This window comes from Sitophilus oryzae, unplaced genomic scaffold, assembly GCF_002938485.1.
Source record: "Sitophilus oryzae breed Bouriz unplaced genomic scaffold, Soryzae_2.0 scaffold_494_pilon_pilon, whole genome shotgun sequence".
NCBI lineage: Eukaryota > Metazoa > Arthropoda > Insecta > Coleoptera > Curculionidae > Sitophilus > Sitophilus oryzae.
In genome coordinates this window covers 1350534-1372893 of record NW_022147078.1, presented here as the reverse complement: position 1 = coordinate 1372893, position 22360 = coordinate 1350534, and the positions used below count along the sequence as shown (strand labels likewise).

At 33.3% G+C, this 22360-nt stretch overlaps 3 protein-coding genes across 4 annotated transcripts; 1 reads left to right on the top strand and 2 right to left on the bottom strand.

Moving 5' to 3' along the window:
* Positions 1 to 6: 6 nt before the first annotated feature.
* On the bottom strand, positions 7 to 1048 carry LOC115886554 (ribonuclease P protein subunit p25-like protein). Its single transcript, XM_030905776.1, has 4 exons — positions 878 to 1048; positions 642 to 823; positions 463 to 579; positions 7 to 199 (listed from the first exon to the last, which is right to left on the bottom strand). The coding sequence occupies exons 1-4, from the start codon at positions 971 to 973 to the stop codon at positions 25 to 27; spliced, it is 570 nt and encodes a 189-aa protein (XP_030761636.1). The 5' UTR covers positions 974 to 1048; the 3' UTR covers positions 7 to 24.
* A 115-nt stretch (positions 1049 to 1163) lies between these two features.
* LOC115886707 (nuclear transcription factor Y subunit beta) lies at positions 1164 to 2141 on the top strand. Its single transcript, XM_030905975.1, has 5 exons — positions 1164 to 1331; positions 1389 to 1546; positions 1601 to 1798; positions 1857 to 1926; positions 1980 to 2141. Exons 1-5 carry the CDS (start codon positions 1274 to 1276, stop codon positions 2075 to 2077), a joined length of 582 nt encoding a protein of 193 aa, XP_030761835.1. The 5' UTR covers positions 1164 to 1273; the 3' UTR covers positions 2078 to 2141.
* LOC115886706 (eIF-2-alpha kinase activator GCN1) lies at positions 2128 to 22209 on the bottom strand. 2 transcript variants are annotated; one of them, XM_030905974.1, is made up of 32 exons: positions 22125 to 22209; positions 21966 to 22068; positions 21716 to 21911; positions 21468 to 21654; positions 21193 to 21345; positions 20860 to 21112; positions 20619 to 20797; positions 20320 to 20517; positions 19938 to 20259; positions 19348 to 19865; positions 18896 to 19285; positions 15047 to 15614; positions 14669 to 14948; positions 14248 to 14452; positions 13919 to 14152; positions 13613 to 13807; positions 13305 to 13551; positions 13004 to 13240; positions 12771 to 12950; positions 11801 to 12256; positions 11371 to 11689; positions 11175 to 11305; positions 10911 to 11103; positions 10452 to 10782; positions 9002 to 9514; positions 8749 to 8944; positions 8535 to 8686; positions 4883 to 5076; positions 4530 to 4741; positions 4215 to 4468; positions 2439 to 2660; positions 2128 to 2383 (listed from the first exon to the last, which is right to left on the bottom strand). In XM_030905974.1, the coding sequence occupies exons 1-32, from the start codon at positions 22137 to 22139 to the stop codon at positions 2255 to 2257; spliced, it is 7962 nt and encodes a 2653-aa protein (XP_030761834.1). In that variant the 5' UTR covers positions 22140 to 22209; the 3' UTR covers positions 2128 to 2254. The 2 variants fall into 2 exon arrangements, with proteins under 2 accessions (XP_030761834.1, XP_030761833.1); XM_030905973.1 differs by having other exon boundaries at positions 8749 to 9514.
* Positions 22210 to 22360: the final 151 nt, after the last annotated feature.

The following is a 22360-nucleotide window of genomic DNA, read 5'->3' as shown; positions in this document are numbered from 1 at the left end:
AACGAATTTTAATGAAAAAAGTCTTTATTTGTTTGAATTTACTGCACTATTACTGCTACTACTACTAGCATTATTTTGTTTGTTAGCTCCATTGTGTTTTTTCTTTTTCTCCCTATGTTTACCGTAATTTCTGTTGTCTGAATGTGGCTGTGAACTTCCTGGTCCTGTATATGGTACAATATCTCCAGGAGCTTGATAACTAAACAAAAAAATAAGCAAACTGTGACACAGTCAACAAAAATAGAAAGAAAAGACTAGGAAAGATTATAATCAACAAAATTGGCTTGTGAAGGGGTTTGCAGTGGCTTTCATGTTTTAAGAACAGAAACAGAACATAAACACAGAAAAGCACACCAAACTAACTGATATTTGTCAAAAGTAAAATGAAATACACACATAGTTTATGCGTGACTGCTTCCTTAGTACTTAAATTCAGTTATATGTAAAATAAAACCTCCTTACCCTGAATCATTAATATCAAGTGGTTGCTCTGATAAACACACATGAACCATAGGCAATTTTCTTTTAACTACCAGCTGATCCATGTCTGGGATCAATGGATCCCAATATTCTTCCACACTTAAAAAATAAAGAGTTAAAAGAATTTCCTAGATATTAATAATAAAGGCATTAAAACATACTTGCGATAAGCCAGCTTTGTGACTTGATGTAAAACATTGTTATACTCTCGTTTCATGATCTCTGCACAAGTTATCGCCTTTCCTACGGACGTTCCAAATCCGGTCCAAACGACGACTTTATTTTCAGGGAATGTCTTTAAAGCGTATTCGAGAAGATTACGAATTTTGCTGCCTCCTCTCACCTGTAAAATTAAGGTGAATATATTATTTTGTATAAAATTAAGGAACCCTCTCACCTGCATCCATAGAATCTTTTCTGGAAGATTTTTAATCTGTAAAGTTTCTTGGGTAAGCGGTTCTTCGTGGTTCCTCCCTTTTCTATAGTTTTCCATTTTTAAAAAATAAATATCTAGTATTTATTTGAATTTAAAAAATAAAAAACTTGTAGGTTATTTTCACTAAAAAAAATCGTCTTTTAAAAATCACGGCACTTGCAGTCTTTTTCTTCTTTTCAATTTAGAGGCCTTTAGCTACCATATGGCCCACAGATCTAATTAGACGGTCCTTCAATTTTGACATCTTACTTATTTACGACGTTGGTCAATGTCAAAGTTGTAAATATTTATAGTTTTTATGATTTTTATATTTAAATAAGTTTTCAATATAAAAAATCAAATAAAAACCTCTCTGATATGTCTCACACATACGCTTTAGGAGAGAGATACGTAGTTTCGATGGAAGACATTGACGGTAAGAACGCAATGTCAAATTATTGATTTTTTAAATTTAGTTTAAAATTTTCTACAGAGGATGCAGAACAGATAGCTGCTGAAAACACAGACGATTCTAATCACGAAGAAAAAATCAGTTTACCTCTTCGCGAACAAGACAGATTTCTTCCCATTGCCAATGTAGCCAAAATAATGAAAAAGGCCATCCCAGATACCGGAAAAATCAATAACAAAGTCGTCACACTTACTGTAACGTTTCAACCATTTTAACTAAAAAATTGATTTTAGATCGCCAAAGATGCCAGGGAATGTGTCCAGGAATGCGTTTCTGAGTTTATTAGCTTCATAACAAGTGAAGCTAGCGATCGATGTCACTTGGAGAAAAGAAAAACTATTAACGGAGAAGATATTTTGTTTGCTATGAGTACCTTGGGCTTTGATAACTATGTAGAGCCTTTAAAAATCTATTTGCAGAAGTATAGAGAAGTATAAATTAATTTTGTATCAATATGCAACAGTTTTTATACTCTCCGATTGATTTTAGGCAGTAAAAATTGATAAAAATCTGACACAAGGTGACATATTATACGAAGAAGGCTCAGAAGAAGCTTATAGTAAGTTAAATAATGGCAAAATCTTTGCAAGCATTACTATTGATGTTCTTTAGATGCCCCTGGTACTTCGGACAATGCAGAAAGTACAGTGATATATACTTTGCAAGATATCCAAGATAGTAATGCCACACATCAATATCAGTTGGGCTGACAACATATAATTTATTGTAATTTAAGGATTTTTTAAGAATAAACGAAAAATAAATAATAGAGTATATTTAGTGACTTGATTACACTTAAAAACAAACAGTATTTCTTCCCTTAAATCTTCAAATAATAAAAAATGCTGATACAATGACCTAGTCTCATCTCTCGTACATTCCAATGATCAGGTCAATAGGGTATCGTCAATATCCTCTTCTTTGCCCTCGGGTTGGTGGAGGATTTTCTTTAAAACTTTGCTCACTACATCGGAAAGGGACTCGCGAGCTCCTACATCCAATATCGCTGAATATTTCTGAAATATTTAGGTATAAAATTATTAAAACTTAACAGATATGAAAGAAACTTACTTGAAATACAGTGTCTCCTTCTTTTAATTTTAAAACGGCTATGAGAGCAATTTCGGAGTTTGCCTTAACGTAGATATTCTTTTCTTTGGTGCCGTTCACTAAGGTTGGCAGTAAAAGTTTGAGGAATTCGGGAGACATCTTTTCTTGAGGTACAACCTTCGCTAAATGGAAGCAAACTCTTGCTAATAGTTGTTTTACGTCATTACTTGCATTGTTCATTGCCTGGAAAAAATATAACTTTAATAAGTAATATTTAATAATAACTAGGAAATATTCTTATGTGCCTATATGATACAGTACGATCGAAAAAAAGCGTAACAGAAGCTCTTAATCTTAAATTGTAATTTATTATGGATAAACCTCTACGGGGTGCTAAACTAGCTTATTTTTTCAAATAAAAAAAGGAGATTTTGTATGACATAAATTAGGAATCATTAACGTATTCAATTATCTTTGGTCACTTCCTGTTTCACTGGAAATGACATATCACATGTCAACTTTTGACATTTACGCATATGGTTTATTTGAAATCTTTGAATAAGAAGACTAAGGAAGGAGCATATCAAAAATCAAAGGTACACCGCGATGGGCCTCAAATATGGCCGACTTAAATTCCGGTTTATCAGTGTCGTTCTAATTTTATTTAAAAAATGTAAAACTATGATGTAGGGTAGACGTGGGGTAGACTCAATAATTTGTTGTTTTATGTTACGTTGTGAATAAATGTTGGTAGTTATTAAAATTGTTATAAAAATATATAATTCTAATAAAAATAGATAAGTTATAATAAGTATTTATTAACACAAACATCCGATACGCTACTGAAGCAGGTAAGTCAAATTAGCGTATCTAAATTCTTTGACATCTAATCTTTGACAAGTAATAAATAAAAGCTAAAATGCAAGAAAAATATATAATTTAGTTAATTTAAGTGAATTTCATAAATGATCGGTTTACTACACGTATGTATATTATATAGTCACTTACTAGCGAAAAGTTGTTCCATTATTTCACTCAATTTTTGCCGAGATCTACCGCACGCTACACAACCAACTATTTTAGAATCTTTTTCGATAAATCGCGATAGTGTCACTGTTAATTTAAGTTCTGCCACAATTTCCATCTATATTTACTACCTTTATACAACTATCAGTAGTAGAATAAATAATAAATAACATAAAATAAGCTCCGTAAAGACTGACAAATCCACAAAATTTCAAATCAAACTCAAATGTGTCAAATGAATCGATAAACAGAACTGTCAAGGATCCCCACCCTAGAGTGCTTTTATGGCGCTTTTTCCGTCCACCATGCATGAATACATGGATAGCATTATGCTCCTTCCTTAGTCTTCTTATTCAAAGTTTGAAATTGTAACATGCGGTTCATAACGACAATTTGACGCGAAATATCAAGTGCGTGGTACCAAATTATTAGTGGCGCGTTGGTTAACGTGGTTATTTGGAGGGTGTTAATTCATTGGTTAGTTGGTTATTTGGTGGGGTTGGTTGGTTTTTACTAATTTATATATTTTTTTAATTTTTTTTATCAGTGTCGAGGTTAGTTGCGTTGGTTAAGTTGGTTATTTGGTGGGGTGGATAGCGTTGGTTAGTCCTTATAAGATTCCTATATTTCATTAAACCGTCAAGTGAGTCACATCAACAACGTCATACCTATTAACGGCATTTTAGTAAGCTACCGTTTAACGGCAGTTTAAGTACAGCCTTTGTTTTTTAGTAATTTACCTTTGAAACTTAGTAGTTTAAATGTACTTACCCTAACAAACGGTACTAAAAGATTACTTGGAATGGGTTCTTCATTTTTCAGCAAGTATTCTATCAAATACCCGCAAGATCGAATTGCGCTTTGAGTAATACTAATTGTAGGTGACTGTATTTGACTTAGAATAGTCTGAGTCAGTTTACTCCTGTACTGATCATCCCAAAGTCTTTCTGGAGCTTCTTTCAACGCTACAGTCAGCGCAGAACCCCGACCTTCCCTTAATGTTACGTTCAAACTATTGTCGTCGTCTGAAACAATCATCAAGAGTTTTTTGGACATTTAGAAACACCTAACTATAGTAATACTCACTCAGAATATTTTCTGTTAAAGTTACGTCTAATTGTTCAGGAGATAAATATTTGCAAATGGCCCCTAAACATCCCGCAGCACATTTCCTGATCGTGTCATCAGGTTGTCCTAAGTAACTTACTAAAGTAGCATAAATCTGCTTTTTGATTGGTTCAGACATTTTATCTCCCGCTGGTGATGTAATACCCCTCAAGGCATGGAGCGTAGTCTCTCTGAAATTGTTTAAAATTAATAAAAATCCATTTAATGTATTCTGAAAAGTTTCCGACCACATCAGTGACAATTTAAAAAAAATGTATCATTGTGAGGTCGCCAACTTTTCGGCCCACCCTCGTAATTGATTAGTTTGTTACTTAATGCTTGGGTCCTCGTTGTTTTTGATCATACTGTGGATCTCTGTAAAGAGTGGATCAGCTCTTTGGTGGATGACAATGAGATAACTTAATGCTGATGCGGATTTCAGTCGCACAACTCTGTTTGGATCGTTGAGAGCTTTAACAAAGGTTGTTTGCAACTGCGGCAAGAATTGCCTCAACATTGGGCCGACCTGAAACAAAATACAGTGAGGTTTGCTATGAAAAAACAGTCGAAACGTTGGAAAACCAACTGTTTATTTGGTTGATTTTGTTGGAAACCTTTTGACAAGTCATGTATACAGGGTTGTTCACCACATACGACACGGAGTATTGTAGCTAAACGATTAGATTTTTACAAATTGTAAGTTTGGGGTTCGTTGAAGGACTATTAGAGCTACAATTTAAAAATATTTTTACAAGATACAGAGTATCCCAAATAAATAAAAAATATCAAAGTTATATTTTTTTAAATGGAATTTATTACGTTTAAAAAATGGAATATATTACATTTTTAGTTTCTACGATTAAAATAAAGGTAAATTTGATTAAGATTTATTACACTTAAACCTTACCGTTCTTGAAATATTTTCAATTTATTGAAATTGCAGTAAAAATTTGAACGCTTCATTTCTCCAAGGTTATCAAAGTTTTTAATACTAAATATTTACTGAAGTTTATTTATTGTTCAGTTATTGTGTTTCAATAATAAAAATAATACTACCTCATACAGAGTGTCTAAAAAATTATTCTAAATAATTTCTAGCTTTAAACGCCAATAACTTCTTTAATTTAAATGGAATGCCCTGTATATTTTAGGAGAAACAGATGCACAATTTAATTGTCTATCAAATTGTATTATACCATTTTTTACTTATCCATTCAAGTTTTCGTAAAAAATGCATTTTCTTATAAGTTGGACCTCATTTATCAATATACCCATGGAATATTGACATTTTAGATTGTTTTTAAAGCAACACATGTACAAAATGTACAGGCTAGTAATATTATCGTTTTTAGCAAAATGATAATATTACTAGCCCATTTGTATGCAAAAAGAAAACTATTTAAATCTTTATAAAAGAGTATACCATTAATTAAATCTAACACCAATATTTCCGCCCTAATATAGTCTGTGAAACGAATAACTTTGAATTTGACAGTTCCCGCGGGCTTTTCTAGTGTTAATTTTATTAGGTTAGCAACTTGCGGCCATGCTGATGCAATGCCATCTCTAATAGAACAGCCTTGGAGCGAGATTTATAACCTCACGCTAACATAATTATTCCTTATATTTGACTATGGCTGAAATCGTACTCCATAGTCAACGTAGATAGTTTTAGTGTAAAGAATAATAATTTTAAAAAATATGTGGTCATCTTTTGACAAGTGTATATTAGTTTTTTAATTGCAGTAAACATTATGTGGTGTGTGGTGTGAATATTTTATATGCAATTTTTTGGATTATATTCGACACTATTTTTTTTATATGACACAACACTGATGAAGGCTATAATGTTAGCCGAAACGTTTTTTAAACCAAAAAAGATAATGAAAAACCAAATGAAAACTTAATCAGCGTTTTTCCCGAACCTAAATCCCAAGAAAATCAAAAATTTTAGAATAATTTTACATTATAAAATGACAGCGATCTTAATTTCATAGCCATCGCTGACGCATTTTTTTCTATGATATTTTATTATTTGCAAATATAATTTTTCGAACATTGATACTTGCAAAATATATACCTATCACATACCTATCACATATAAATTTTGTGAATGCAAATAATAATACATCACTATTAGTATATATTGAATGTTTTTGTTAAATTAGATCGATTTTCAAACCCCAAAATTTAAAATATATTTTACATTTTACCCATTATCTTATGTATCTATTCATTATTTGTATATTGTAAAACATTTGTTGTATTTGTATGGTTCATAGTTTATTTGCCAAAATATTTATTACTATAAATAGGTATATATATTATATTTATTAACTGTATATTATGTATATTTCATGTAAACTATATCATTTTTAAAATACAAACCAGAAATACGAGGAATAATTATGTTTTCCATGTATTCTACAACATATTTATTAATCCGTATCTAATTAGCGTGACGTCATAAATCTCGCTCCGAGGCTGATGACATTTTACTTTTGACAATTATGCCATTTCGTGTTGATTTTTGCAAGAAGAGGAAGAACTGTCACTTGTTTTATTATTTTCCTTTTCTATTTCACGAAAGTAAAAAGAGTTACCTATCTGATTCGTTCAGGCACTCAATTTAAAGAATATCAGTCACTTTTTTGACAGAGGGATTTTATATTTGCCATGTTGGTAAAAAATAACGGTCAAAATTCAAAGTTATTCATTTTATAGACTATACTAATTAATTACATACTTAATTGTGTTCGATAATAAATTATTCTAAATAAATGTGGATTTGAATCAGAAATCAATATAATAATAAGTTATGAAAATGAACGTCTCTGTTGTTATAAATATGCATATATTAAAAAATGAAATATCATTTTTAAGGTGTTAGTTTTTACCGCACTGTCTAATACACATACAAAACTCAGTTTTTTAGTATTGGGAGCAATTATTATTAATCAACGCAAACAGTCAGTTAATGTAGTTTGAATACTAGAATCATATTAATTGGTCCTCTTTAACAAATATTTAAACAGTTTTTTTTATTTTTTAATGAAATAAACGAATTATATCGACAATATTAGTATCTGTACCCTTTAAAAATATGGTGCATCTTTAAAAATAATCTAAAATGTCAGTATTCCATGGGTATATTAATAAATAAGTTCTAAATTACAAGAAAATGCATTTTCTACGGAAACTTAAAGAGATAGGTAAAAAATGGTATAATACAATTTGATAGACAATTAAATTGTGCATCTGATTCTCATAAAATATACCGGGTGTTCCATGTAAATGAAACAAGTTATTGCCGTTTAAAGCTAATAATTATATAAAATACATTTTTAGACACTCTGTATAAGATAGTATTATTTTTATTATTGCAATACAATAATTGATCGATAAATAAACTTCAGTAAATATTTAGTATTAAAAACTTTGATACCCTTAAAATTTTTACTGCAATTTAACAAAATTGAAAATATTTCAAAAACGGTAAGGTTTAAGTGTAATAAACCTTAATCAAATTTACCTTTATTGTAATCGTAGAAACTAAAAATGTAATAATATACAGGGTGTTCCATTTAAAAAAAAAATACAACTTTGATATTTTTTATTTATTTGGGACACTCTGTTTCTTGTATAAATATTTTTAAATTGTAGCTCTAATAGTCCTTCAACTAACCCAAAACTTACAATTTGTAAAAATCTAATAGTTTAGCTACAATACTCCGTGTCGTATGTGGTGAGCAACCCTGTATTTATATTAAGGTCTCTTGGTAAAAATGAACACCTTGTAAATCTATGTAAATATATTTTTGTAAAAGTGCAAAATCTAAAAAAAAAGAGATAGCTGGAGTCGTTTTAGGAACAATGAACCATCCTATATACTGTGATAGAATCAATTTAAAAAAAACACGAGTCTGGTGGTTTTTTAAACAACAAATAAGTAAGTAATAAAACAAAAACAAATAAGTACAATACCTTTGCAAGCAAAATAGCCAGCGTTTCCAGCACAGCAGTTTTCACATTTGCACTAAACCTATCTCCTAAAATACGGATTAAAGGACCAGTGATAGCAACGACGCTTGGCTGCAAAGCGCTGGCACTTGTCACTTTGATAATCTCTCCCAAACCTACAATTTTACGTAATTGTCATCATTATACACTTGAATTTCAGTGTTTTTTAGTGTTTTACCTTGCGCAGCTGCTTCTTTTTCGTCCCCATCACCACCGAGTATAGCTTCCCTAAAAATAGGCAAAATAGGAGCTATGCCTTTGGACAAACAGAACCCTGGCAACACATCTGAAGTTCCCTTCATGTCAGACATCGCGAATCTAACAGCTTGCCTGACGTCTGACACATAAGTCGCTTGTTGTTTCGGCTCCAAAGTCTGTAAATTTTTATTTTTGTATAGTGATAGAGTTTTATTTTGTCCCAAATACATTACCTTCGTCACGGCATTTAAAGCTTCCCAAGACATCTGCAAAACATCCCTATCACTGTCCGTACACAAGTGAATCAACCCTCTCAACAACTGAGGCACGTGAGCTGTGTATTGTGCTTTAGAATTAGCACAAAACCCGCACAAAAGCGTTGCAGCCGCTCTCCTTTGATCTGCATTCTGGTTCCTGGTATTCTCCAGCATTGTATCGATAATAGTTCTGATACCCATATCGTCCACCACAGATAAAACAACAGCCTGGCAGTACTCTAACTGTGACACTTCATCTGGAGTGCCTTTTGATGTAGCTAGAGCAGTTTGCAGTGCTGGGAGTATCTTAGGAAGGTACTTATTCAAAGCTTCTCCAGCTACGGAAGCTAGGATTGAAAGAGCTTTGGTGTTGGCTGGTGGCGCTGTGAGCTGAGGTACTAAGTAAGGCAGCACGACCCTGGATTTGATGGCCATAACTTGACGTAGACCGTCCAGAGTGCATTCAACCACCTCAGGGTTGTCATCGTTCTGAAAAATGTATTAAAACTATAGAGGTCATTTAAACTACTTGTACCAATGGTTCCAGAACTTATTAAATAGGTTTGCTTATTTTCTGGGGCCTACATTTAATCTTTGAATAAGAAGACTAAGGAAGGAGCATAATGCTATCCATGTATTCATGCATGGTGGGCGGAAAAAGCACTCTAGGGTGGGGATCATTGACAGTTCTGTTTGACGATTCATTTGACACATTTGTAATAAAATTTTATGGATTTGTCAGTCTTTACAGAGCTTATTTTATGTTATTTATTATTTATTCTACTACTGATAGTTGTATAAAGGTAGTAAATCTAGATGGAAATTGTGGCAGAACTTAAATTAACAGTGACACTATTGCGATTTACCGAAAAATACTCTAAAATGGTTGTGTAGCGTGAGGTAGATCTCGGCAAAAATCGAGTGAAATAATGGAACAACTTTTCGCTAGTAAGTGACTATATAATATACATACGTGTAGTAAACCGATCATTTATGAAATTCATTTAAATTAACTAATTATATATTTTTTCTTGCATTTTTGCTTTTATTTACTACTTGTCAAAGAATTTAGATACGTCAATTTGATTTACCAGATTTACCTGCTTCAGTAGCGTATCGGATGTTTGTGTTAATAAATAATTATTATAACTTATCTATTTTTATTAGAATTATATATTTTTGTAAGAATTTTAATAACTACCAACATTTATTCACAACGTCAAATAAAACAACATATTATTGAGTCTACCCTACATCATAGTTTTACATTTTTTAAATAAATTTAGAACGGCACTGATAAACCGGAATTTAAGTCGGCCATATTTGAGGCCCATCGCGGTGGACCTAAGATTTTTGATATGCTCCTTCCTTAGTCTTCTTATTCAAAGACATTTAATAATATATTTGAACTACTACCGAAACTTACCAATTGGTTGAGTAAAGTAGGCAAAATGTCATCTAGAGCTCTCGAACCGACAGTTGAATGTAAACTGTCAAAAGTTTTAGCCGCGGCTTGTCTAACTTCCGGTAAAGGATCACAGAGGGCTTTTCTCACAGTTGGCACCAAAGAATTAACGAAAGTAAGCACCATATCTCTTGAAGTAGAGGCCATTATTTCTGATAGTCCTATACAAACTCCTTGCCTTTGATCTGGCTGATCAGACTGCAATCCTTTTTCAAGAATTGGTATTATTTCTGGCAGTACTCTTTCTCCTAATTTTCTTACTAAATCTCCTAGTGTTCTCGCGGCTACTTGCCTAAAATTACAATAGTATTTTTTATTTAATATTTGTTATATACATTAGACTATAAAAATCCCTAAACACCTCCTATAGTTCGCGACATGAAGCCAAGATAAAAAAAAATAATAGGATTAATTTTCTACCTTTTATCGTAACTTTCGCTGGCCAAGCATCCAAGTAACAGACTAAACAAAGTTGGTAAAATTTCTCTAAGTGTTCTCGGTGTATTTGTCACTACCACCTTCCAGACATGAAGGGCAGATTGACGTACCATTAGAGCTACGTCAGATCTACCCATGTACAACCCTGCCAACACTCTATTTCTTCTTTCAGAACCTGTAAAATATTTTTAAGATGTTTATATAACAAAATTCGTCCAAAAAGCAATAATAATAAGTCCTACATACCTAAAGATCTTATAATAGCCATGTGAGATTGTTCGGTACCAAAATTGTCGTCTTCGCTAGCTGTTTCTGTACTCATTTTACCAGTAACGCCGGAGATACGATACAATAGATCACCCAACAGTTGTACAGAGCTGAAAGTATAAAAAGTATAACCATCATCGTTATTTCTTATTCGTTTCATAACATTATTCTTTACCTGTATCTAATTCTCCAATTTTCATCAAACAATCCCCTTTCTAACTCTGGCAGCAAAAGCAAAATGGCAGAATCAGCATAGAGATTGACTATTCGTTGACCAGCCTTCAAGGCGGTCTCTCTGACATATTCGTTTTCATCAGCCAATGCTTTCAGAATAGGATTGATTATTTGGCCGATGTATGGAGTGAATTCTTCGGTAAATACCACAGGCATGTAAATAAACATCATTATGTAGCCGTCTTTGACGTGAGGAGCTATATCGGTGCGCTCGGCAGTGCTGATGATTTCTGGCATGAGTTTGTGCAATTTTTCAACGCCTAATAAGAGACAAAAATAAAATTATCCTTGGTACATTTGAACTACTAGTAGAAGTGATCATCAAACATAATCCTTCTTACGTGGCCCTTTTAACTAACGAATAGACTTACCTAAACCGCCTACAACTTCTGACAACCCTTGAGCGGCCCCAGACCTGTCCACAGAGCTAGTTTCCGATGTCAAAGTCGTCATCAGCCAAGGTAACAGATCTTCAAAGCTGGACTCACCCATTCCCTTAACCATTGCTCCCAAGGCTCTAGCACTGACAGATCTCACTTCCGGTACAGGATCCAATAGCGAAGTCTTAAGTCCGGGGATGATCGTGGGCAAATAAGGGAACAGATCTTTCTGATCTGTCAGCGAGTACATGTTTCCGATGATCTGGGCGGCCATTTTACGTGTTTCCGTGCTACGGTCCATGAAAGCTCTTTGAACTACCGGCATGATCAGAGCCAGGGATGGTGCGTCTATGAAATGGACGAACTGGGTGTCTAGAAGAGTTTGAAGGCAGACCGAGGTCTTGTTTGATGGGTCTTGAAGGGCTTTCAATAATGTAGGTACAATTGCTGAAATAGAAATTTAAACATGCAAGTACAATAAATTATTAATTAAAAAAAACAATATTTCAGAATTTATTCAAAATTTTTTAAAACCTTGTACAGTTCGTCTGTTGGATCTGTGTCTATGAAAGGAATGCGGACAAAAAACATTTAAATAAACAGCACTATATTTTATACGTCGACTTGACGAGTACCTCACCACAAATCGCTCCGCCCACTCATTTTATTGGCTACTTGCAAATTTGTCGAATTTTTATTGATGGGACGCGTCGTCTAATTTTTTACGAAAAACATCGAGAGAATATCGTTTCCCCTCTCACGGATACCCCGTAGCCACAGAACGGACAGACATACTGTAGAAGTAAGAGTTTCTTTTAGTTTTTTAGTCATACATTAATGGCGACAAAAGATACATCATGATAGCCATTTTGATATACTTATTTTTAAACTAATTCTTATTATTAAGTATAGACATTGGCGAGTAGTTCAAATGAACTATTCCGTTTTTTCACAACTATACCTTGAATTTCTGGATTTCTAATGACAGATCCGATAACTTTCAGTGCATCCGCTCCAGCTTCCTGAACTTTCATGTGGGAATCACTCAGAACCTCAATTAACTTGGGCACAATGCTTGGAAGGCACGATGAAAGTTGTTTTGGAGCACAATAAGCCATAGCTCCCAGCAGTTCAACCGAACCTACGATATTTTGAATTAAAACACCTCTAGAAATCAAGTAAATTATTTTTTACCTGTCTTGGTCCTCCAAGAATCCTCCTCCAAAGCGTCTAGCAACGATGGAAGAACCAGTTTAACGCCGTGACCCGATAATTTACTCATAACTACTTTAGCAGTGTCGTCGGCAGCAGTACGGACGTACTGGCTAGTATCTCCGAAACATTGTAGTAAATGAGGTAGCACGTGGACGATGTAAGGCTCAAAAAGCTTGCCCAACATTTGAAAGAGCATTTCGAAAGCAAACAGGGCACCTAAATGTGAAAAAATTACGATTTAACTTAATCAAAATTAGTTAGCTTAGTTAGCGCATCTTACCTTCTCTGTGTTTGTAGTTTTTCTTGTCCTGAACAGCGTCAGTGAGTTTGGACATGATCTCATGTTGCTTCAAAGCCAATATACCCATTCCTTTCACCATTCCAGCCAACCCATAAGCTGCACCTTTACGTTCACCGTACTTATCACCTTTCAACAGTTGATGCAGCAACTTGTTGACATATCCTGGAGCTTCTTCTTTGACTGATTGCACTAAAGGTGGTAGACAATTAGCAACCGCTTCTTGGACCTACCAAAAAAAAATTAAACAGTTTTGTAAAATATAAAAAAATATAGAGCATAGTACATACAGTTTGTGAAGGTGTAGATAAAGCTTGAATCAGACGTGTAACGATTGGCTTGATTCTTTGATCTTCTTTATCCAAATGTCTGGCTAGGGTACCCATTAGAACTACTACAGCTTGTTTGACAGCATCAAAGTGGGCGGATTTTGAGGATTTGCCCATAAAGTTATCGAAAACAGGCCAAAGAATGCCCACCGTCTCCTAAAATTTGCAATACAAACGGTAATTTTATATTTACTTAGAATTAAAAGCATAGACAACAAATGTCACTATCAAAATTCAATTTTTCGACAGACTATACATAAACCATACCTTTCCATGAAGATCTACAATCTTCAAAGCAGCGTTCAGCATTTCTTTTCTGACGATTTCGTTTCTATCGCTGAGCGATGTGAATACGAAAAACTTCATGAGATCCCCTACTAGCTCGGGAGTTATCAAGGGAGCTAACTGAGCTATAGCTAGAGCTACGCCTCTCCTAGGAAACCACGTGTCGATAGCTTTCTCGATTTCTCTTCCAAACTCATCTAACTTTGCTGGAATCATCTACAGAACAGTAGTTCAAATGAACCAGATATATTTTTTGTGCTTTTGTTGTTTTTTAAAAAAATAAACTTCCTAAGAGAAAAAGTTAACTATACCTTTAATCTGTCAGAGTATAGCTTCAACAATGATTTTAAAGTTGGTTCTACTTGAGCCAGATCTTCCTTCAGCAACGCAGCTAAAGCTTGAGCTGCAGCTGCCTGTACGCACTCTACAGGGTGTTCAATGTCAGCCATAAGTTGAGTACTGAGTGTCGCTGGGTATGTCATTCCAGCAGTACTCCAAAGTTTCGCAGCTAGGTCCCTATAAAGAAGTATATTTAGTACAAGAGTGTGTTTATTTCGTATTATTTCCTATTTAACATTCTAATTGGTTCAGTGCAAAGTGTCTAAGTCTGGAAGTATATTGTGCAAAACTTGAATTACAGAAATTATTGTGAATATTACAAAGAGGCTTGCTTACTCAACGATAATATGATCAAAAAGAGGAAATGTTGCGAGAGAAGAACTATATACATACCTATTTTCTTCGGTTTCATCAAATTTCGCTATCCAAATCCGTTTATTGAGCTTCAAAGTGTATTCATAGTCTGAATCAAAGTTTGGAAGGCAAGAGACCATTATTATGAGCGCCCTCAAGGCCGCATCTCTCACTACTGACGTAGGATTTTGTAGTGCTGTTAACAAAACATCGATTTCATCTAAACTAGCTATTACACAACCGGCTTCACCACTTAAAGCTCTTGCTACCTCAAGTAAACAAGCTTCGGATTGGGCCTGAACTCTACCACTACTATTGCCTTGAAAAAAAATGGGTTTCCTATATAGTAGTTCAAATGTACAGTAAGAATTTTAACTATAAATTAATATAAATGGCTTTTTCTTTCCAAATACTTACAAATAATGTCGACCAACAAAGCAAACATCTGCCTGGTTGGCAAATACTGAGGATGAAACACATCCACTTCGCTACTATCATCGTTCCCTCTCAATTTAGCGTGTTCAGAGATAATCTGCAGTCCATCATGAACGAATTCTTCATTATTCTTTGCATAAAAAGACGTCAGACTGTACTTCAAAAACGGAAACGTATAACTAAACGCCGGCGCACTAAATCTGGCATTCGGTATGTCAGAGGACACAGTCCTGCTGTGTATTAACGTCACGACCCTGACCATAGCCTCGTTCAAGTCCTCCGCTTCCCAGTTTGAATCCAAGTCACACTGAGGTCTGGATAGTCTTAGTGTAATAATGGAAATTATTTCTCCCAAGAAATACAGGTCTCTGTCAAACACTGTCGTTCGTAAATCGGTGAAAAGTTTGGTTAGGTATGGAGATGCCAGGGGTGACTGTAAATCTTGAAGCAATAATGGTAAGAGGTCTTTGTAATGCAGAGATAAATGTAGGGGACATCCCTTGGCAGCTGCGTTGATCATCGAAACACTCTTAACTATAAATTCGTTCAACTGCAAGAAAAATAATCAAAATTTTTTTTTAAAAAGATTATTTACTCAAAAAATTCTTTATGGGTATTTCGCCACTGCGCTGCAAGAAAATCTACAAAATAAAATACTTATTTTTTGTAAACACTTCCGCGTTAAACCTAAACGGACACATCTAGACCCTTAAATGTTAGAATTAAAGAACATAAAGATTATTTAAGAAAGGGAGATTTTCACAAATCTAATATTTTTCAGCATGCATGGGACACAAGGCACAGAGTAGATTTTGATAACGCCAAAACTATAATGAAAGAAGCGATAGCCTCTAAAATAAAAATAAAAGAGGCTTTTTTAATGCAATCTAATAAAGATAAATGTATTGCTTATGCATCTGTAGATGTTAGTAATGTATGGCAATCGCTTCTTTGATTTTAAAGAACATAACATAAATAAACATAACATACGTAAAATTTAAAAATAATCATACAGAAAGTTTGGGGCTTTTTGGTTTTACCTTACTAAGTAATTGTTATTAGGTAGTACCTATTTGTTAATTTTGAAGTTTAACTAGATATAATGTCATTTTAACAGAACGTCTACGGTTTCTTGTAGACCTATCTGCTTTAAAAAAACTAAAGTGTTCTCATAATAGTTTGAATTTAAATATTTTAAATAGTTTTTTTCTTTTTTCTTTGTATTTTTTTGCTGCCGACGACGGAAAGAGATAGACTTTCCGAAACGTTAAGCATTTTTTTCTTTGTTAGGCAAATTTGTATAACTGTAAGCAAAACTTCTGACAAGCAGTGTCCGTTTAGGGTTAACCATAGACAAACAAATAAAAAGAGACTGGCAAATGAAATGGCAAAGAGAGGGACAACGTTCCCGTAGCGCAACTTAGAACGCAAAATTTCGTTCTATTTATGTTGATCTGCGCATTGCGTCTATTGGGCCCATTATCTCATTCTAATGTAACAAGAGAGAAAGAACCAACCATATAAAAAGTAATTTCTAAATAGAAATTAGAACAATCGCCTTTCATGCGCCTTTCGTTTTCGTCATCATGACAACCAAGATGACAACATCATGACAATTCGTAATGTTTGTTAATTTTTCTTTTGGCGATTTACCTTTTTTTCTAAACTCTCCATTTTATTGACTTACGAATATGGATAGGGAACAAATTCCTTTGTTCCATATAGGTATTTATATTTTGTTACTTATAATTTTAGGTTATACTATTTGTTATTTTATTTGCTACAGGAGCCAGTATCATCAATTTTTTATATGTATTGTTGCCCTCTTTCTCTGATAGATATGTTAAAGACACCCGGTAAAATAAAAGTAAGTAGTTATATTTATCATCTTATTAAGAAAAAAGTAGAAGTAGTAGTGTCAAAAATATTTCAAACCTCTCTTAACATAACAAATTAATACAATTAACTTTTTTAATTTTTTGGGTAGGTAGTTTATAGCTGGTTTATAGTAACCAGAAACTTTATTAATATACCTATTTTACTTTTGTTTCAGGATTAAAAAGTCTTCTTTGCTTGGATATTCACTTTGTTATTGCAATTAGGCAGTTTTTTCGAAAATGAGATTTTTAATGCCCTTTAAAAAAATTGGCCGATCGTTTCCTACAACAGTCAGTTCTTCTGCATTTAAAATTGGTAGGTGGGTGGAATAAACACTGTTATTTTTTGTTATTATATTATAAAAAGTTTATTTATTTTTATGTGTAAATAAATATGTTTATAAAATCGTACAATTTTTGCTTTTTTTATAATTTCCCTCATAAAGGTAGTATTCTTTCGTTCTGAAAGAAACTGCAAATTTTCACTTAAACTGATTTATTCCCTACACCACGTTCCCTCGACGTGGTATAGAAAATAAATCAGTTTAAGTGAAAATTTTCAGTTTCAGAATGAAAGAATACTACTAATAATGGCTAATTCAAGTTTCCCACCAGCCAGAATGTGCGATAATGTCTTACGATACGTTTTATACCTATCTCTTTCTTTTTCATATAAAGCACACATAATAAAGAAAGATAGCAATAAAGACGTACGTCCTGCCGTGGGGGGAACGCGGTCCTACTCAGGGGCCGGAAAGTGAAATAGCAAAAGCGGTTCCACCGTTTCCACGGAAATTTCAAATAAAATAGTTCCAGCCTCGGGCGCTAGGTGGTAGTGCAATTAATTTTTAGGTTAAGAAGTTGCTACTGGTTATTGCCAGATGGCGTTCAATCAGATTTTTTTTGTAGTTTCCATAGTTTCCAACGGCCATTGTCATACTATTGTCAAATTCTCAAAAAATATTGTCGTTGTCATAGCGCCAATCATAATATTATCAAAAATGATTATCAAAACGTTTTTCAAACTATAATTTGTTATATATGTGTTTTTATTAGACAATTCCTTTTGTTTGTGGCCCTAAAAATATAATGTAAGTCTTTTATTTTTGCCATCATTTAAGTACTTATTTATATTTACTCCATTTACAAAACTTTGGGCGTATTACGTTGGTCTTGTTTTATTATAATAAACGATGTTTAAATATTTGACTTATAAATAAAAACTTTAAATAATAAATAATATTTACACATGTTTGGCTTTAATTTGATTTAATAATTGTATAAATTATACTGTTAAATCTTATTTTTTACACATCACAACGATACTTGTTATTAGTATTGTTGAATTTGTGTAAAAAATAAGATTTAATAATCAAATTTAATTATTTTAGAGCAAAATTCAATAAATACGCTCATTTAAAAAGCCCGCGCTTCGATCCAATTAAAACAAGCCCTACTCAATAGATGGCGCCACTTCTGTAGGACCATTTTTCAGTATGGCAGAGTCCATTCTTTTTCTAGCTAGGTATATTCTTTGGTCCCACTCTTTACCATGAGATTTATCAGTCTCTTTTTATTTGTTTGTCTATGGGTTTAACGCAGAAGTGTTTACAAAAAATAATTATTTTATTTTGTAGATTTTCTTGCAGTGCAGTGACGAAATACCCATAAAGAATTTTTTTTGGAGAGATGAATCCGCCACATAGGTATAGACATTTTTTATTATTTAGTAAATTTCACTTAAATAGAAAGGTTGTCTTGTAAATAAAAGACTTCTACAGGGTGAGTAAAAACTAGATATCTGTCCAACAAGTCAGGGAAGATTTTGACAAATGACACCCAAAAAATTACAGAAATAACAATTTCCCTATGAATTAAAATGTCAGAAAACAATAATTGTCACTGCCATATATCTATGGAAAGACTTTACTAAGGATCATTTGAACTACTCTACCTCATTAAGTCGTTTTCTAATCCCTTCCTCTTTAACTCTTTGGTTCTTTATAGCTTCCAGCTGCTTGGCTGTGTAACTGGGAGGTTTAATTTTACCTTCTTTTTTCTTCTTTTCTTCCAACTCCCTTCTCAACTGAAGCTCCTCCAATTGTTCCTTGTAACTGTATGCTTTACTCTCCCGTTTTAAATTCATCTCAGCACTGTTTTCTTCACCAGGAATCACACTTTTGTCATATAATTCGCCCTCTGGTGTCAAAAACGTGAAGTAATCGTCTTTAGAGATTTGACATATTCTCGGATCTTCTAGGTATTTTTTCAATTTAGTCAGGACACTAGGTAGAACAACGTCGGGGTTAAGAGATAAGACTGTAGCTAAAGCGTTTTCGTAGGTCTACAAAAGAAAGTAGTTCAAACATACCGCTCTCTGTACAGGATGTTTTTAGAAAAACTTACCTGGGAAGGTTTATATTGTACTATTAATACATCCCTTAACTGACTTGCGCACTGCGCAACGAGGTTTTTAGGGTTCAATTTCAAATGTTTCACTATTTTTATCCATAATTTCGGTGCCGGACTAATCAGTAATGGATAATGCAAAGGTAACAATGCAGCAATGGATATTTGCTGACTGTCTTCGTTAGTTTGGCATACAGTAGGGCACAGAGTTGTTATACATTCCACAACGTTACTTGGAGTGGTTGCTATAACATTTTCTGTACCCTCCTTAACGAAAATTATTTTTTCCGATTCTAGTTGTTGCTTAAGTGTTTCTAGCAAAGCTATAGCAACTTTAGTACCTCCTAAACTGTCTACGACTTTTTTTACAACCTTTAAACACTTTTGGCGTATAGTAGTTGAAGGATATAAGCTACAATATAATAAAGCTTTTAAAATTGGATCAGTTTTGTTGCCTATTTTGTCTGGAAACTCTATCAGAAGTGTCTCGCACAATTGTGCCACATAGGGAAGACCTAAAATAATTTTAGTTAAAATTAAAGTTTCAGAGAAATAAGTAAACATGGAAAATTCAAATTTATTCTTACAATTTTCGTTGGCTGCCTGTAAAAACTTTTCAGAAACAAAAATCTGCTTGTCCATATCCAATACCGCGTTCCATACGTTGGAAAGTCCGTTTTCTTTCTCCAATTTTGAACCATTGAGTTTTATGAGTAATAATGCCGCACAGAGACCCTCATTTACCGACAAAGGCTGTGTAGGTTGTGACACGGCTTTTTCTACTGATTTTGTCAGAATTGATGTGAGCAGAACCACTTGTGATATGCTGTTTGACGAAAAAGTACTTAGCATGCACTGGATATAAGATATTTTGACTAAAGGAGTTGATGATTTCAAACCCATTCCATTCTAGACATAAAAAAATGTTTTTTTGGTAAATAATATATAATAAAAATCGGAAAAATATACCTTAAAACCGTCCAATAAAGCTTTGGGAACTTCGTTGGTTAGTTTAATTGTCCACAAAGCCAACATATCCAACGCAAAACATAAAGTTTTTTCATGAACCTCTGTCTCAAGAACTTTAATAAAATGTACTGAGGCTTTTGATATTAAATCTATAAGATTTTCTGGAGTTACATTGTTGTAACTTAGATTACCAGCGCCCTTTAAAAGAAATGATACAGTAATGAGCCAGTAAAAAAAACAAACATTTAGTAAGTGATGTATTTTTGTTAAACAAAGAAAATTTCTCATTACAATCTCACCTGTAAAACACCAGTTTTATGTTCTGCGACTGTTAGTTTCCCATCTGATCCATGGTAAACTGCAAAAGTTTTTTTAAGAAGTTCTTCTATTGATTTAGGATCGCTAATTTTCTCTGCTAAATATTTTAAACTCTGTGCTGAATCTTTCCTTGCGTTTTCATCTTTCGAATGTAAATTAGCTTGAAAAAAATATATGAAAGTTTTTAAGTAAGCACCTAAGATAAAAAACTTAGGTACTTACTTATTAAGCTACTGCCAATGTCCATTGCACATGAACTCAAATCTATATCAACTCCCCTTACTACTAATCCAACAGTTTCTAGTATTACTTCTGGATTTCTTAACATTGCTTTCTGTAGAGCTGGTAATACGCATTTTTTGAACTGATCTAATAATACCTGAGCTAGTAAAGGATAACAAGCTTCTACAACTGTAGATAGAGGAGCTATTTTGCATGTTATAAAGTTTTTAACAAAACTTTCTAAGAAAAGATCCTTAAAAAGAAATAAAATCAATTTAAATAGCCAATCTTTCGCCCAGTACACAAAAGGCTTGTTTAAAAACAAATACTTACTAAATGATCTTTAATACTAGAGTCATTCTTCAAAGAAAACCTTTTGGTTAAGATTGCTTCAAACACTACAACATATTGAGTTTGTTCTAGTGATTTTAAAGTGTTTAGATATAGTACATCACTATTTTCAAGGGTTGTCCAAACAGAGTTGATCTAAAAGAATTTATGTATACCCAAGTTCCTACACAGGGTGACCCCCAGTTATATTTAATAAAAAAAAAAATGGGAATTTTTATGAGCTCTAGGTCACCTTGTGTATGAATAAAACTATTTACCAATGAAAATGCTTTATCTGCTTTCTTTTTCTTCCCACAGGCTATTACCGAAGTTAAGAAAATAGCCTGTGCTTCAACTATCTGACTTATGCTCTGTTTAATAGTTGATTCTTCCGTTTTCCAGGCATTTAACAGTAGTAAAGTGGTCCACTCAAAAGCATACAGAGAACTCTGACTTACATTGTCTCTGTAATGGTTTATTTTTTAAATGACATTAATAACTTAAAAAAAAATAGATTTGCCCTTACGTTACAATCACATTTTTAAATTGGGAAGCTAAATCCGTAAATATTGCAATTAAGCATTTAGTAGTCACTTCGGGATATTTCTTGATTAAAGCACAAATCAGCAGTCTTACAAAATATTGTGATTTACCATCTCTATATCGATGTAATGTTAGAGGAATTACTCTACATATTCCCTTGATTATAGACTCAGTCATACCTTTAAAAACACATTTATATCAGCAAATATAACTTAATTTCACATAAAACTTACCGGGATTTGTCAAAACATTTATAACTTTATCTATAACCTGTTTTCGCTCTTTTAAACTAGATGTTTGGATTTTTAAATTAAGGTCTTTTAAAGCACTCGTCAACTGAAAGAAACACCACGTTAAAAGGGCTAATTTATTTTTTGAAATATATATTTTACCTCTGCATCTGCCATCGCTAATTTAACTGGAAAATGTGTAAATTTTTCTTTAAAATGCGACAGATTTTTGACAGTGAACAATAATTTTGAGGTTACAATTTTTTGACATTGACACTGACATTAATTCATCTTCTCTTCCATGTATTAAGCTTAAGCTGCCAGAGCTGTACGGCCCGTGTTTTCCTTCTTATGATTTATATGGGCAAATGCTATGAACCAGCGACTTATGACACAAC